Raw genomic sequence first — 12,961 nt, 5'->3', positions numbered from 1 at the left:
AAGAAGAGTGAGTGCATGTATTTTCCCAAAAATGTCCCAGAAATATTTGTCTAAAGAAAAAAAAAAAAAGCTAAGTATGTCTTGGTCAGCGGAGGGCTGCCTGCTTACCTCTTTCTTCCCCCATATCCACTCAAGGACAAATACAATCCCATAATAACAGTAATTTTAATAATTCACTTGGGCTACCACTACCTCATAGCCCCCCACCTCCATCTGCTTCCATCATGCCTCCACAGTCAGACCTGCAGATTGAGGTGGGCTAGCATGCATACCATATGAAGCCAGTCCAAAAGAACTACACATTGGACACACACACACACACACACACACACACACACACACACACACACACACACACACACACACACACACACACACACACACACACACACACACACACACACACACACACACACACACACACACACACACCCTATTTATCCCATTACAACTCATTTAGCCTGTCATCTCTTTAGAATAGAGGATAGAGAAATGGAAACATTGGCCAGGGCCAGGTAGACAGACTACGGCAAATATCGCAGCTACCTCTTTTACAGTAGCATAAGCAACAATACTGTGTGTGTATGTGTTTGTCCTGAGGGTTCTCCAGTATACCGGTATAAGCTCTTCCTAGAACTGCACTTTTCTGGACAGAGATCTCAGATGTTGTTCCTGGACTCCGCTGGAGAATTTAGCTCCCTTCCTCATTATAGTACTTTTATTACCCTACCCGTCGAAGGTGTCTTAAACCACTCCAAAGCCTCCAAACTCACACGTTACAGCGTCTGTCCTTAACACGTGTAGAAAAATAGAAAGCAAGGCATTAACAACGTTGTATAGGTATTCACTGACCATCAACATCTAGCTGAACGTAAGCCCAACCACACAGCAAGCAATTTCACACATCCACACATTTTTCACTGGGACCCCGCTGCCTTAGTGAGAGCTCTTAGGAGCCATTTTGAGTTTTGGACAGACCCAAGCTGGCTGTTTACACTATAGTGTCGGTTTAGATAGATTCTACACACTCAGACTGAGTCAAGCAATCAGTCAATCAATGTATGTTGAACTATTCCTATAGCAACTGTACCTACAGTATTTTTAGTTATGGTTGAAGTCCAACAGCGCTACCTCAACTGCAACACACTCCATGAGCTCTGCATGAATACACAGGACACATATCAGCTGCCAAAATAGGAAGAAGAGAAAGACTTTTTTGGTTTCAAAAAAGTGTTTCTCTTCTCCCTATTTTGGCAGCAGACGTAAAGCAGATTGAGGTAATTGGAACAAATCAAGCTATAAGACAGCTTGTTAAAGTTGTACTGTGATGCCCGTAAATGTCTAAAGCTGCTGCCGCACACCCAATAATCTAATCTGCAGATGGTATTATCACGCTGACCCAGAATCATTCAAACAAAAATAGTAAACTTTGAAATTTAGAATGCAGATATGCCAGTAGAGGAAGATTAAAAGGTAGAGCTCCATACTGTTGGTCTATAAATATAAAGGGTTGGAGAACAGAACGATTCTGCTCTCTTAATTTAGTTATAATGGCAGGAAGAGGACAAATGTGCCAGCAATGCAATGTAGTTTGTAGGCGTTCTGTGGGGACTGCTGTGTTTCTGTTGTTAAAATGCAACTTTGATAAAGTGTGTTATGAGTAACTGCTGACAAGGAGGGACCTCAGGCCATCAAGCATGCTATTTCCTGCATGAAATCAGTGGGTTTCACCTATTATTGGTCTCGGCCCAGTCCAGCAAATCTTACATATACTTTTGGTTTATTCCATTTCTTGCTCATTTTATTTGCAAACTCATCTATACTCAGCAACATTTTCAGCCTGGGTTGAAACTGAACTCCAGGGACTGAGTCATGGGAAGATGGTCTTGGCGGATGAAGTACGGCCACTGATGGATGCCTGTGTGCCTGACACAGCTGAGCCCAGCCTGAGGCTGCCACACCCTTGGCCCAGGAAGAGACTTGTGTATGTGAGACTATTCTTAGTGTGCTTAGGGCTACAGACACACGTGCTCTCCTGCCCTGAGTATGAATCATCTTTTAAGACATGCTGCTGTGGAGAACAGGGTATACATTGGTGGGTAACACTAGCTCCGTTTTGGACGCTACGCTCACAGGCTGGCAGAAAGGAGAGGTGTTTTCCCCATCTGGCATCCATCAACGGAGCTTCTTACCTCACTTATATAAAGGGTGTTTCCTGGTTGTGAAGTGTGAGATTTGTTTCTTTTTCTTGGCTGACTTCTGAGTCAAGGCCCACCTGGCTGCTGTGGATAAGGAGCATTTCCCACTGGCATGCACCATCATGTACTCATGCTGTGTTAATGTGCTGGAGCCATATTTTGACTTTAAAGGAATACTTCACCCATTTGCATTAAGCTTTGTATCGTTAGAAAGCCGGTAGTATTTTTGAATGGTCGCGTTCCTCATTTTCCCAAGAGACGGGGGATATCCGTATTTCTATTCTAAAAAAGAGACTCCGATGATGCAAATATCGTCCATTTTGCTTCATCGGAGGCTGCTTTGGTTAGAGGGGGTAAGACTACAACACTAGTTCCTCATGTAAAATAACTGATGTGCTAATCTGTAAATTTTAGCATTGAAGTACTGTAAAAGTAAAAGTGAAAAGTTTCTCTAAAGTGAAATCTCAGGTGCATTAAAGTTACACTTTGCTGTTACTTTCCACCGCTGATGGATGCAATATAAAAAATAGCATTACCTAAGTTGCTTATGGTTTTGCTGGTGAACAGTCTGTCACTTATATTTAGACCTGGGCTCTTACCTCATTGTCTGTGCCCACGTCCAGCATGATAGGCAGGCACTGTTGTGGCGGTACAGCTCCACAGGCTGTGTAGAGGGCCAGCTTGCCCACTGGGATGCCCATGCCACAGCAGCCCAGGTCTCCCAGTCCCAGGATCCTCTCTCCGTCTGTCACACACACTGCCTGTCAATCAACATTAGTGTGTCAGCCATAAACAGTACAGTACGACAGAAGCCACTGCAACCATCTCATCCACTTCAATCCGTGCATAATGCTGCTACCTGTAAGTCATATTTAAGATCATTAATGAGAAAATAAAGCAAAGGTCTGCCTCCTTGTTTACTGAACTCAAACCTTCTCTACCATAACAAGTCCAACCTGCTCCATAGAAACATGTTTTTTTTCCTCAGTGCATGCCAGACTCTCCTACGTACACCCACCTGCCTTTCCACTCACTAGTCACGTTACTCATTAAGCAATAAATGAAAGTTTCTCTGGGTTGATTCTACAGCATGAAACACATCCATGGTGTTACACTTGATTATCACCAGCAGTAGGGTTTCATTTGAAATGTTCCGAATTGTTTTTCCAACATCTGTGTGACATTTTCACAGCCACAATCTGAGAAAGTGTGTCATTAGTTTCCCCATTGGAATGTTTAAAATCTATAATGACCATACTTTATACCATTAACAGCTTTCCCCCGCCAACCATCACTTGTTAACGTGTGATTCAGTGGATGACTACCCTGACTCCTGTTTGCCCCCTCTCTATGGAAATGTAAAAAGTAGGCCACATTAGTTGAGCTGACGATAAGACCACCCGGACAATGAGAGGCGGTGTGTCAGCGCTCAGGTAAATGCCCTGCTGTTGACAGCTGTGAACAGGTGGCCGAGGCTGCAGGTATATTTGACATGCCAGGAATGTCTACTGGTTTCGTCATTCTAAATATGACTAGATTATGACTTTGCACATACTTGCTCCATACGGAAGATTAAAGGAATAAGTCAGGCTTTTGGGAAATTGGCCAATACAGCAGGTCAAGAGAACCCAATATTGAAATCATCCACGGATCCATCACTGGATTTACTGCATTCATTGTTGCTTGAGACAGCCTGGTGTGAGATGACCTATAAGTCATTAAAACATGTTGTAGTTTTATCATAATGAGCTATTAGCCCATTACAGCAAATAGGTTTAATTCACAACTGCATGTATTAAATGAGCATTCATCACTATTTGTGCACATCTATTTGCTATTCCCCACACCAAACAATTATTTCCCTTGTATTCTTCTGTTTCTCAGTTTGTGGATAATGTATCATCCTTCAAAAAAAATATAAAAAATACAATAAAAGGATAAGGCAGGTAATTTTCTGTATTTTGATTTGAAAAGAGCAAAGCAGAAAAGACACAAATTGATTATTTTCTGTGTCCTCGTCAATCATTTTATGTCAGCTACTGTGCCAATCAAGCAAACCTTTGCACTTTTTGCACACATTTGTTATGTTGTGCTTTACTGATGCAGTCATATAGAACAGTATACTTAAGTTTCAATGGGATTTATAATGAGGTAGAGCTGGAACAACATGAATATTCTTAAATACTCATAATACTGTTTGAGTGATATTATTTACCCTGACGTCCTTCTCTGGCCAGTTCTGGAGCAACGTGGAAATGTGGCCACTATCATGAATAGTGATGAACAGCCCTCTGGAACATAGAAAAACAAATGGAAGAACATACGTTACGGGGGATTAGCTCAGGAGGTAGAGCGGGTTGGCTGGCAACCGCAAGATTGCCGGTTCGATCCCCGGCTCCTCCTAGCTGAGTGCCTGGTGTCCCTGAGCAAGACACCTCACCCTAATTGCTCCTGACGAGGTGGCTGTCGCCCTGCGTGGTTGACTCTGCTGTCGGTGTGTGAATGGGTGAATGTAAGTCATTCCTGTAAAGCGCTTTGGATAAACTCGCTATATAAATGAGGACCATTTACCATTTTATACGTTAGCAAAAGAATGTCTTTTCATGTCTATTCAAAAGGAGTCACAGGGCACCCTGGTCGTTTGTCTCTTCCACTTTCTTTCCCCACAAGTTTTATGTTGTGCCCGACTCTTAATGAAGCAAAATGTCACTAAAATCTTGCCAGTAACAACAGCAACACAAAAGCTCCAATCACCCAGGAACACTTAAAGAAACTTTCTCTAAGATATTGGGGAAAAACAGCTTCAAGCTGTACCTAAGAGACTGTTTGAAGTTAAGCTGCTATTTCTTTACTGCCTTTTTTTCCTTCTGACCAAGACTTTATTGAATACTGATGGCACCTGGGACTTTAATGTTGAGCCCAGAGCCCAGGGCCTCTGCAGGGAGTTTGCTTTGGACCCTTCAGGCTCCCCAAATATTCATTCATCTTAGTATCACCCCCTCCACCCATCCCTCCCTCTTTTCTTTCCCTTCTCACTGGAATCAACGTCAGTCCCTTTGGGACAATCCCCGGATAAAGAGATCACCTCCATGCGTGGGGTCCAGCTGTGGCGTCTATCCGAACCAACACCCATCTGGTTAGAGAATGGGAGTGGGGGGGGGGGGGGGGGGGGGGGGGGTAACACCACCTCCATGTGACAGTAAAAACATCACTATTTGGAAGAATCTGCTCATAAAATAAACCCATCCTAGGTCAATGCTTGTGGAAAAAAACAGCGGGGAAACGTGAAACAGTAGGACGCATTGTTAAATGCAAAAATAAAAAACAGTGGGATGAAGAGAAAGACATAAAAATGTCACATAAAATGCGTAGAGGTTTTTATTTAACACCAGCGACCATAATCAAACAGTCCACAGCCGTGCTAGCAGCTCTGTGAGACGTGTGCTGTCGTGATATGCTAAGATGTCACGGCAATCCTTTAAGTAGTTGTTGAGATACTTCAGTCTGGTCTAAAGAGTTGACCAACCAGAATTCAGCAACTGACCAGTGGAAATCTCACAGGTAGGCCATACATCAGGCAACACCTTGAAATGCACTTTTAGGAGATACGTTGCATAGATATGGATCTGAATAGAACTGAGAGAAAATGTGACAAACCAGTGAGACCATGTCACTTTAATATAACTTAAGATCACTAGTGATTTATTTATTCTACATTTATCTCTTCTCTTTGGGGAAATAGCAACCGTTGGGAGTTGAGGTGTTTGTGTGCAGCTGATGGGCTGCTGGTCATTGTTATAGTCACATGACTCCAGTTGGTAGAGGAGCGGACACATGGCAACCATTGTCAGAGGCCCCAGGGCAAGGCATGTTTGCTCTCCAAATGTAAACACTGTGTCCTCTCTGGTGTCTAATCGATTAGGCTGAGCTCACAGACTCTTGGTCCTTTATTGAACTCGACTGCCTTTTCAGCTTTTCTGGGATTTAGAGAAACTACAGTATGCTAACGGCTTTTCTTTGGTTACACTAGTTACACAGCTGTGAACTACTCCTTGAATCAGGCAGAATTCCTTCTTGGACAAAAAAATACTTTCAAGAGTAACAAGACTGACATCAAACATATTTGTTATCAGTGCTTTGCATTTTGGCATGACAAAAGAGACACACCCTCATGAATAGGAATTCACATTCACATACAACATCACACTTGTGCTAAAAAATAAATATATTTTTTTTAAATTTGTGTATATTCTGATTTTTTTTTTGAAAAGTTGGCACAGACTTAATAACATCAGTTATCTATAGTTAATGAAAAGGTTTATTATTGCATTTACCTTTATAATGTAATTGTTGGATCGTATCTTATTCTTTTTGCATGTGGTTCTATAGGTAAAGAAATAAGTTATGTCTTATACCCACTGCCAAAGTTATATTCGTCTTATTAGTGGTATGATACAACTTTTTTAATTAAATCAGAATTTAATTAATTGAAATCAGAAAATGTCTGGATGTTCTGCTTTTCTATGTTCTGAAAATCTTTGGGTGTTTTATCCGCTTGTCAAGCAAAACATCACCTTGGTCTTTTGGATGGGTTGCTTCCACTATTTTCTGACATTGAATCGACTAAATGGTTAATCCGAATTAATCAATAATGAAAATAGATTGGCTGCAGCCCTACATTAGAAAAGGGAGAGAGCAGAGAGGAGGAGAAGGCACGGAAGAAAAAGAAAAAGAGCATGACTGACTAACGACAGCGACATGGTCCTCCCTTTGCAAATAACTCTGCAGGTCACATGAAGGTCATAGGACCCAGACGTCACCTTTCACATCTGCATACCGGTATACAGCTACACATCTTTTAAATGTATTATTTCTGCTTGAAACGCATGGCCTAAACAAATATGTGTGTGTGTGTGTGTGTGTTTACCTGAAGACAAGAGTACGCAAGCCACTGCCTGCAACGGGTATATAAGGCATTTTGGATAAAAGCCTTGGCATTGGGACTGAAAGGTTGACCCCCAATATGAGTGTTGGAAAACAACTTCATGAGCTGGATCAAAGCAGGCAGACTGGCAGTAATGCCTAATCTCTGTCAACATGAAGGTTATGAAAAACATTTCAGGTTCAGCTTGCCATCATTCCTCTCCTCCTCCAACTCTCATTTTCTGCCATTCTGTGTTTGCAGAGGAGCTGTCGACCTAATGACCTTTGACCCTGACAATTACAATGAAGTGGAGCTGCAGGAGTGCGCCGTTATGCTTTTTTAACACACACACACAGTCACACACACACACACACACACACACACACACACACACACACACACACACACACACACACACACACACACACACACACACACACACACACACACACACACACACACACACACACACACACACACGCTAACTTATTTTAAATTTCATCACAAGTCCACAGTGTCCAGGGCAGCCAAGGTTAGTAGAGCTAATCTACAGTATGTCATGATGTCAGGAGTGATGCTGTTTTCAAAACATCATCACTGTCTGTTTATTTGGTTATCTTTCCATAGCAATAATCTTTTGCAATCATGAAAAAATAGCTTGAATCATTGAAAGTATATAGCAGCTGGGATATGATATAAAACAAACAGACAGACACACAGAGAGAGAGAGAGAGAGAGAGAGAGAGAGAGAGAGAGAGAGAGAGAGAGAGAGAGAGAGAGAGAGAGAGAGAGCATATTTTTATGGTTGTAAAGCTAACAGAATAACAAAACCAGAACATGTCTTGTGTAATTTTTGTCTAAAGAAATGTATATTTTTTCACTTTCAACAACAGTGGTTCCAAACAATTTCTATCTTGCTCTTTCAATCATTGATCTTTGATTTTTATTTCATTATTTATCATGTTTTTCAAGTGTCAATTACATGTAGTTAACCACTTGTACTGTTTATTCCTTTTTGTCGACCACTTTTTGTACTGACAAATTTTACATTCTAGAATGAAACGTTAAAATCTCTTACGCTTGTGTTAACCAGAGACCTTATTTAAAGCATCTACACCAAAACAAGTAATAAAAATGAAGTAATTGATGTGCACCGGAAGTGCAAAAATGCTGACTCATTGCTCCATTTGATCCATTTGAACTGACTGTCCTTACTTTCAGTGGTCTATTCCAACCATTTACTTGACTGTAATTGGTTGCAAGAAATACAAACAAGCCTATTTCTAAGGAGTTGAACTGCTCCACAATGTTCCACGTACCTCCAAACATTTAATTAAAGAAGAGGCAAATAGAAGCACCTCTGGTCTCCTCATACTGATGCCCATCGAGCTGGAACCTGTATGTTTGTGTGGGTAAGACTGCTGCTGCTGAAATAGCCACAATGAAGGGCAGTCGCCTGATTTTCTAGATGAGAGGAGGGCCACAAAGCATTGAGCTGCCGTGTCTGGCTCCTCCTGTAAGAGTGTGGCGAGAAGAGAGAGGGTAAAGAAAATAACCATGGCCTGAAACAGCACCGCCACTGACCTGCTGCCCAACACAAAACACACCCCAGGGACCGTGGAAAGGCTGAGGGGGCTGGAAGGAGGGGAAAACTGCTTTCCACACCATGACCCCAAAACACAGCCCGAGTCCCGCGAGGAAGCCGGCCACTGATCGTTGACCCGTGTCCACACAAAACACCGCCAGTCACCATTCTTCCACCCCCACCACATAACCTTAATCTTCACCATGCTCGACACCCTCTGTTAGCAAGCCACATAAGGTTCAACTGACACAGTGGACACAAATCATTGAGAAAAGACTGTAAAAATAGTGTCAAAGGTCAAAGTCACACTATGAGATGTCTCCAACTAATTAAGCTCCAAATCTTTCCCCTGAGAAAAATGATGACGAAGGGAGTTTCTCCCCGATTTTTGTTTGAAAGGGTCTAATTGGTGATGAATCCAGGCAACGCCTCAGAGCGTTACTCTGCTGACACATGTCAACTCAGTGAAGAAAACAACTCCACTGTGTGTAACTTCACATTTCTGACAAAAGAAACCAACAACAACAAATCTCAGCATGTGAAATGACAGAGAGCAAATGTAATTGTTGAGACTTAAAGCCAAAGTTCCAAACAAATGGTCACATGAAGCAGAAATCAAGTATCTCTAAAATAAAACACTAAAATGATATTAAATGATTTATAAATAAATGGTGTTTATTGTGTGTTAAAAGGTAAGGTCGACATAAACGCTGTCCAATGGGTGCATACTCTAGATACAGTCTGCCTGTTAGAAAAAGAAACACATCCATACAGTGGGGGGACTTTAAAAAAAAGCTTTAAACAGAAGCATCACTCCAAAATGAACACTAGATCCTTCTGCCAGACCAGATGCAGATGGATATTTGAGGTAACGTCTTATTAAGGTCGGGAAGTTCAACATGGTTTTCGCAGAAACAACAGCATGCAGTTGCCAACAACAAGAGATTAACATTTAGTATATTATTATAATAGATGAATCAACTCGCCACTTGGTCGCGGTTCAAATGGTCACTCACAAACACAGGGGGAGTGTTAAAAAACTAACTGATTTTGAGGTGAGTTAAAAAAAATAGAGATATTGTTTATTTGGATAAACAGTGGTCGTGTTTCTATCACTATAGTCCAGGACTACATGTGACAAAATGGATCAACATTCACACAAATGTAATGAATATTCTTGTACTAATTGTGTGATTTGTATTATCTGTTTTTAGTACAGACAGTAAACACACAGGAGGTAAATATGGAGTTCCTTTGTATTTTGAGGATTTCATAACATAGCAAGTTGTCAAAACTCCTCACACCATGCTGTGAGTACTTGGTGTTAAATTGTGGGAATTGACGAGGTCATAGCCTAGACACAAAATATCAACGTGAACATACTATAATGTGAGGTCAACTGAACCATGGCAAAGAAAATGAACAATAAAACAACAGGATGCACAGCTGTGCCTCTTTAGTCCTTTAAGTTGAGTTATTACTTGTGTTACGCTTCATTTACGCCTCGGCATTAAGGGGATACATAGCCTACGGCAGACTCCCTAAGTTCAAGAAAGAATCAGTAGTCTTTGTATTTTTCAGCCACACACATCTCGCAAAGCCATCAGACGTTTGGCTCAACATGACCTCCGCTGTCTACAGTGAATAAAAGAACAGACATGTGATTGTTGCAGCGCTGCCATCAATGTGCCAAATCTGAAAGCAGAGCTACCTTCAGAAATCATGTAACGTTTCTAGTTTCCTAGTATTTCCTCCACTGAGTAGTGTGGTTGCACTGGAAAACCATAGACTGTATGGAAGAAGTGGACGTAGTCACTGTGATGTCACCCATTGGTTTGTGGACACTGGTTTTAAGTTTGGCATTTTGGCCGTCGCCATTAAATTCTCAGTCAAATGTATCAACTGAACTACAGACTGGACTAATTATTTCCTAAAGTAATAAAATACACCATTAAATAATGAATCAATTTGTTCATTCTACCACAGAAAAGTGTGTTAAGCTATTTATTCTAACAAACAGTGTTGCTAACTGCTTTATATTAAAGGTAACTAATATAAATAAGTGAGTGCACACCTAACCTTTCATCTCTCTCATAAACAGCATCTTGTTTTAATTTGTAATTAATTTCAATACATTAAAACCCAACACATTGGTCTGGTTGTAACACACATCTGTCATCATATCAGGCGAGTAGCGTATCCTCTGAGGACCAGCACAGCATCAGCAAGTGAAACAACCCAGCAACAACCCATTCATGCAGACATACAGCACCATCATACAGAGACAGAGTAATTTTTGTGACTGGATGTGGTATCTGACCACAAGCCGTAGAAAAGGACTGACATCACGCTATTTAAGCAGTGAGACCGCTGGTTTCAACTTTCTTGCTTCCTTCTCCGAGGGGTATTTTAATAAGTGAATGTCTTTCCATGGAAAGTATTATCATAAATAGAGATGATCAGTTTTCACAGCACCGATATGATTTCCTGACAAAGTGAATTTGATGTCAGTTTATGCACAAGCATACCCTTGTTTTTTTTTTTTTCATACAGATCAATTCCAAGGCGATTTAAGTAAGTGAAGCTGAAGGAGTGAAGCTGCTGGCATCACAAATAAGCAGCCAAGCATCTGACCAAACCAACAGAGGAGAAGAAAAAACTCAGTGGGAGCTGGAGGTCTGGCAGTGTCAATCAATAACCATGTTCATAGTGCAGCCTGAGCTGACGCAAACTCTGCCCATTTTAAAAATAACTAATTGCAATGGAAAAGATGACCGTCAAAGGAACTAAATATGCAACAGGCCTCTGGGAAAAGGGAAGAAAGTGCTAAAAAGGGAAGCAGATCGTGGGTGAATGATTCCTCAGCTCGACAAACCCATAATCCATCTCTCTGTCTCTGTTGGAGCACACTTCGGTGTTTGCTCAAGGGATGTATTTCTTCTCGGAATTTGTCTTAGCAGCGAGAACGTGTAACCGGTAACTTTTGTTCAACACGCAGCTCTCATCACTTGGAAATGAAAGGTGACGGGCAGGAATTCTCTTTCCAGTCCCTTCTCTTTCCTTTCCCTCCTCTCTCCATACAGGATGACTCTCTGCAGACAATGCACTTCTCTTCTTCTGCTCCCTCCCACCCTCCATGGCATGCTCAGACTTTGACAGGATTCCATCACATAACAAGTTTCTCAACGCCTGAATCACCCTCTTTTTACACAAGCAGGAACCAATTCCATTCCCCTGGCCTCGGAAAACCATAACCCACCCCCAGCTCATTCCACAGCAGCCCACTGAAGTCAGCCCGGGCCTGCACACAGCATCGAATCTTCCCTCATGAGGTTTTTCCATTTGGACAAGAAGGGAAACAAAGAGAATTTGGGGCCCAAAATGAACACAGTTTAGCCAATCTGATGGCCTTTTCATCACTTCGGATTAACACGCGAAACAAAAGAAAGGGATGGAACCTTTTACATAGGCCAAGCTGCAGGTGATGAAAATAGCAACCAGACAGTATGAGGTCGACTGCTGTAGCTGTGCAGGAGAGGAGAGACAGTCCAGTGTCCAGACGATTGCCGATATCCAGCTTCTCTCTCAGCCAGCCTTACATAACTCAAGGGGCAAGGAGCAGTAGAAAAGGGCCTGTTCCAGCACAAAGGCCCTGCTAAAGGAATCAGAGGCACAGACCTGATGAACCCAGCTGGCTGTTAGAGGAGTTTCAGCCCTCGTGCAAGCAGGTTTTCCATTCAGTCTCCTATTCACAAACGTCCTGACATTTAGCGCATGCCAATGACGTCTCGTGCGGGTTGCAAAGTCAAAGTCAATTGTTTTTTTGCCTCGGCCAGCAACTGGGACCAGTTGTAGCCTGCCATTTCTCAATTGCTGCTTTGCGTTCTCAACATAAGGACAGGGTTAGGATACAAGATGGTCATCCTTCTATGAGAAATCGAGATGGAGATCTTTGACCAATAATTAGAAAAATTATGAGGCACTGTATGGATGCTGATGATGATGTATGGCCCATTGTATTCTCTTTGACATTCACAGAAAAATGTGTGTTCAATTTCAAGCATGTCTGGGTTGGTGGCAGGCAAGCAGAGAGTGTCCAGTATAGAACAGATGGAGAATGCTTTAAGAGTTTCCAATTGTTCATGGCTTATAGCTGAGGAGATCATTCATGCACTGTATGACACTGGGTGAGAAACTAGAGCCATCATATTTTACAATAGAATATCATTACAAATGTACTTTATTGGGCATTTT

General features: G+C 41.8%; 3 protein-coding genes across 3 annotated transcripts in view; 1 reads left to right on the top strand and 2 right to left on the bottom strand.

Moving 5' to 3' along the window:
- The window catches only part of prss35 (serine protease 35), a 74,917-nt gene that overhangs the window by 5,887 nt on the left and 56,069 nt on the right, over positions 1–12,961 (top strand). The window lies entirely within an intron of this gene.
- me1 (malic enzyme 1, NADP(+)-dependent, cytosolic) overlaps positions 1–12,961 on the bottom strand; it is a 67,167-nt gene that overhangs the window by 16,517 nt on the left and 37,689 nt on the right. Inside the window, exons 4-5 of the mRNA XM_084026282.1 lie at positions 4,414–4,489; positions 2,798–2,959 (exon numbers count right to left, since the gene is read on the bottom strand). Of these exons, the coding sequence (XP_083882408.1) occupies positions 2,798–2,959; positions 4,414–4,489 (238 nt within the window). The remainder of the gene's footprint in view (positions 1–2,797; positions 2,960–4,413; positions 4,490–12,961) is intronic.
- Positions 1–12,961, bottom strand: part of pnisr (PNN-interacting serine/arginine-rich protein) — a 157,996-nt gene that overhangs the window by 119,245 nt on the left and 25,790 nt on the right. The window lies entirely within an intron of this gene.

This window comes from Eutrigla gurnardus (assembly GCF_963514095.1).
Source record: "Eutrigla gurnardus genome assembly, chromosome: 14".
Lineage (NCBI taxonomy): Eukaryota > Metazoa > Chordata > Actinopteri > Perciformes > Triglidae > Eutrigla > Eutrigla gurnardus.
This window is presented reverse-complemented; position numbering and strand designations above follow the sequence as displayed.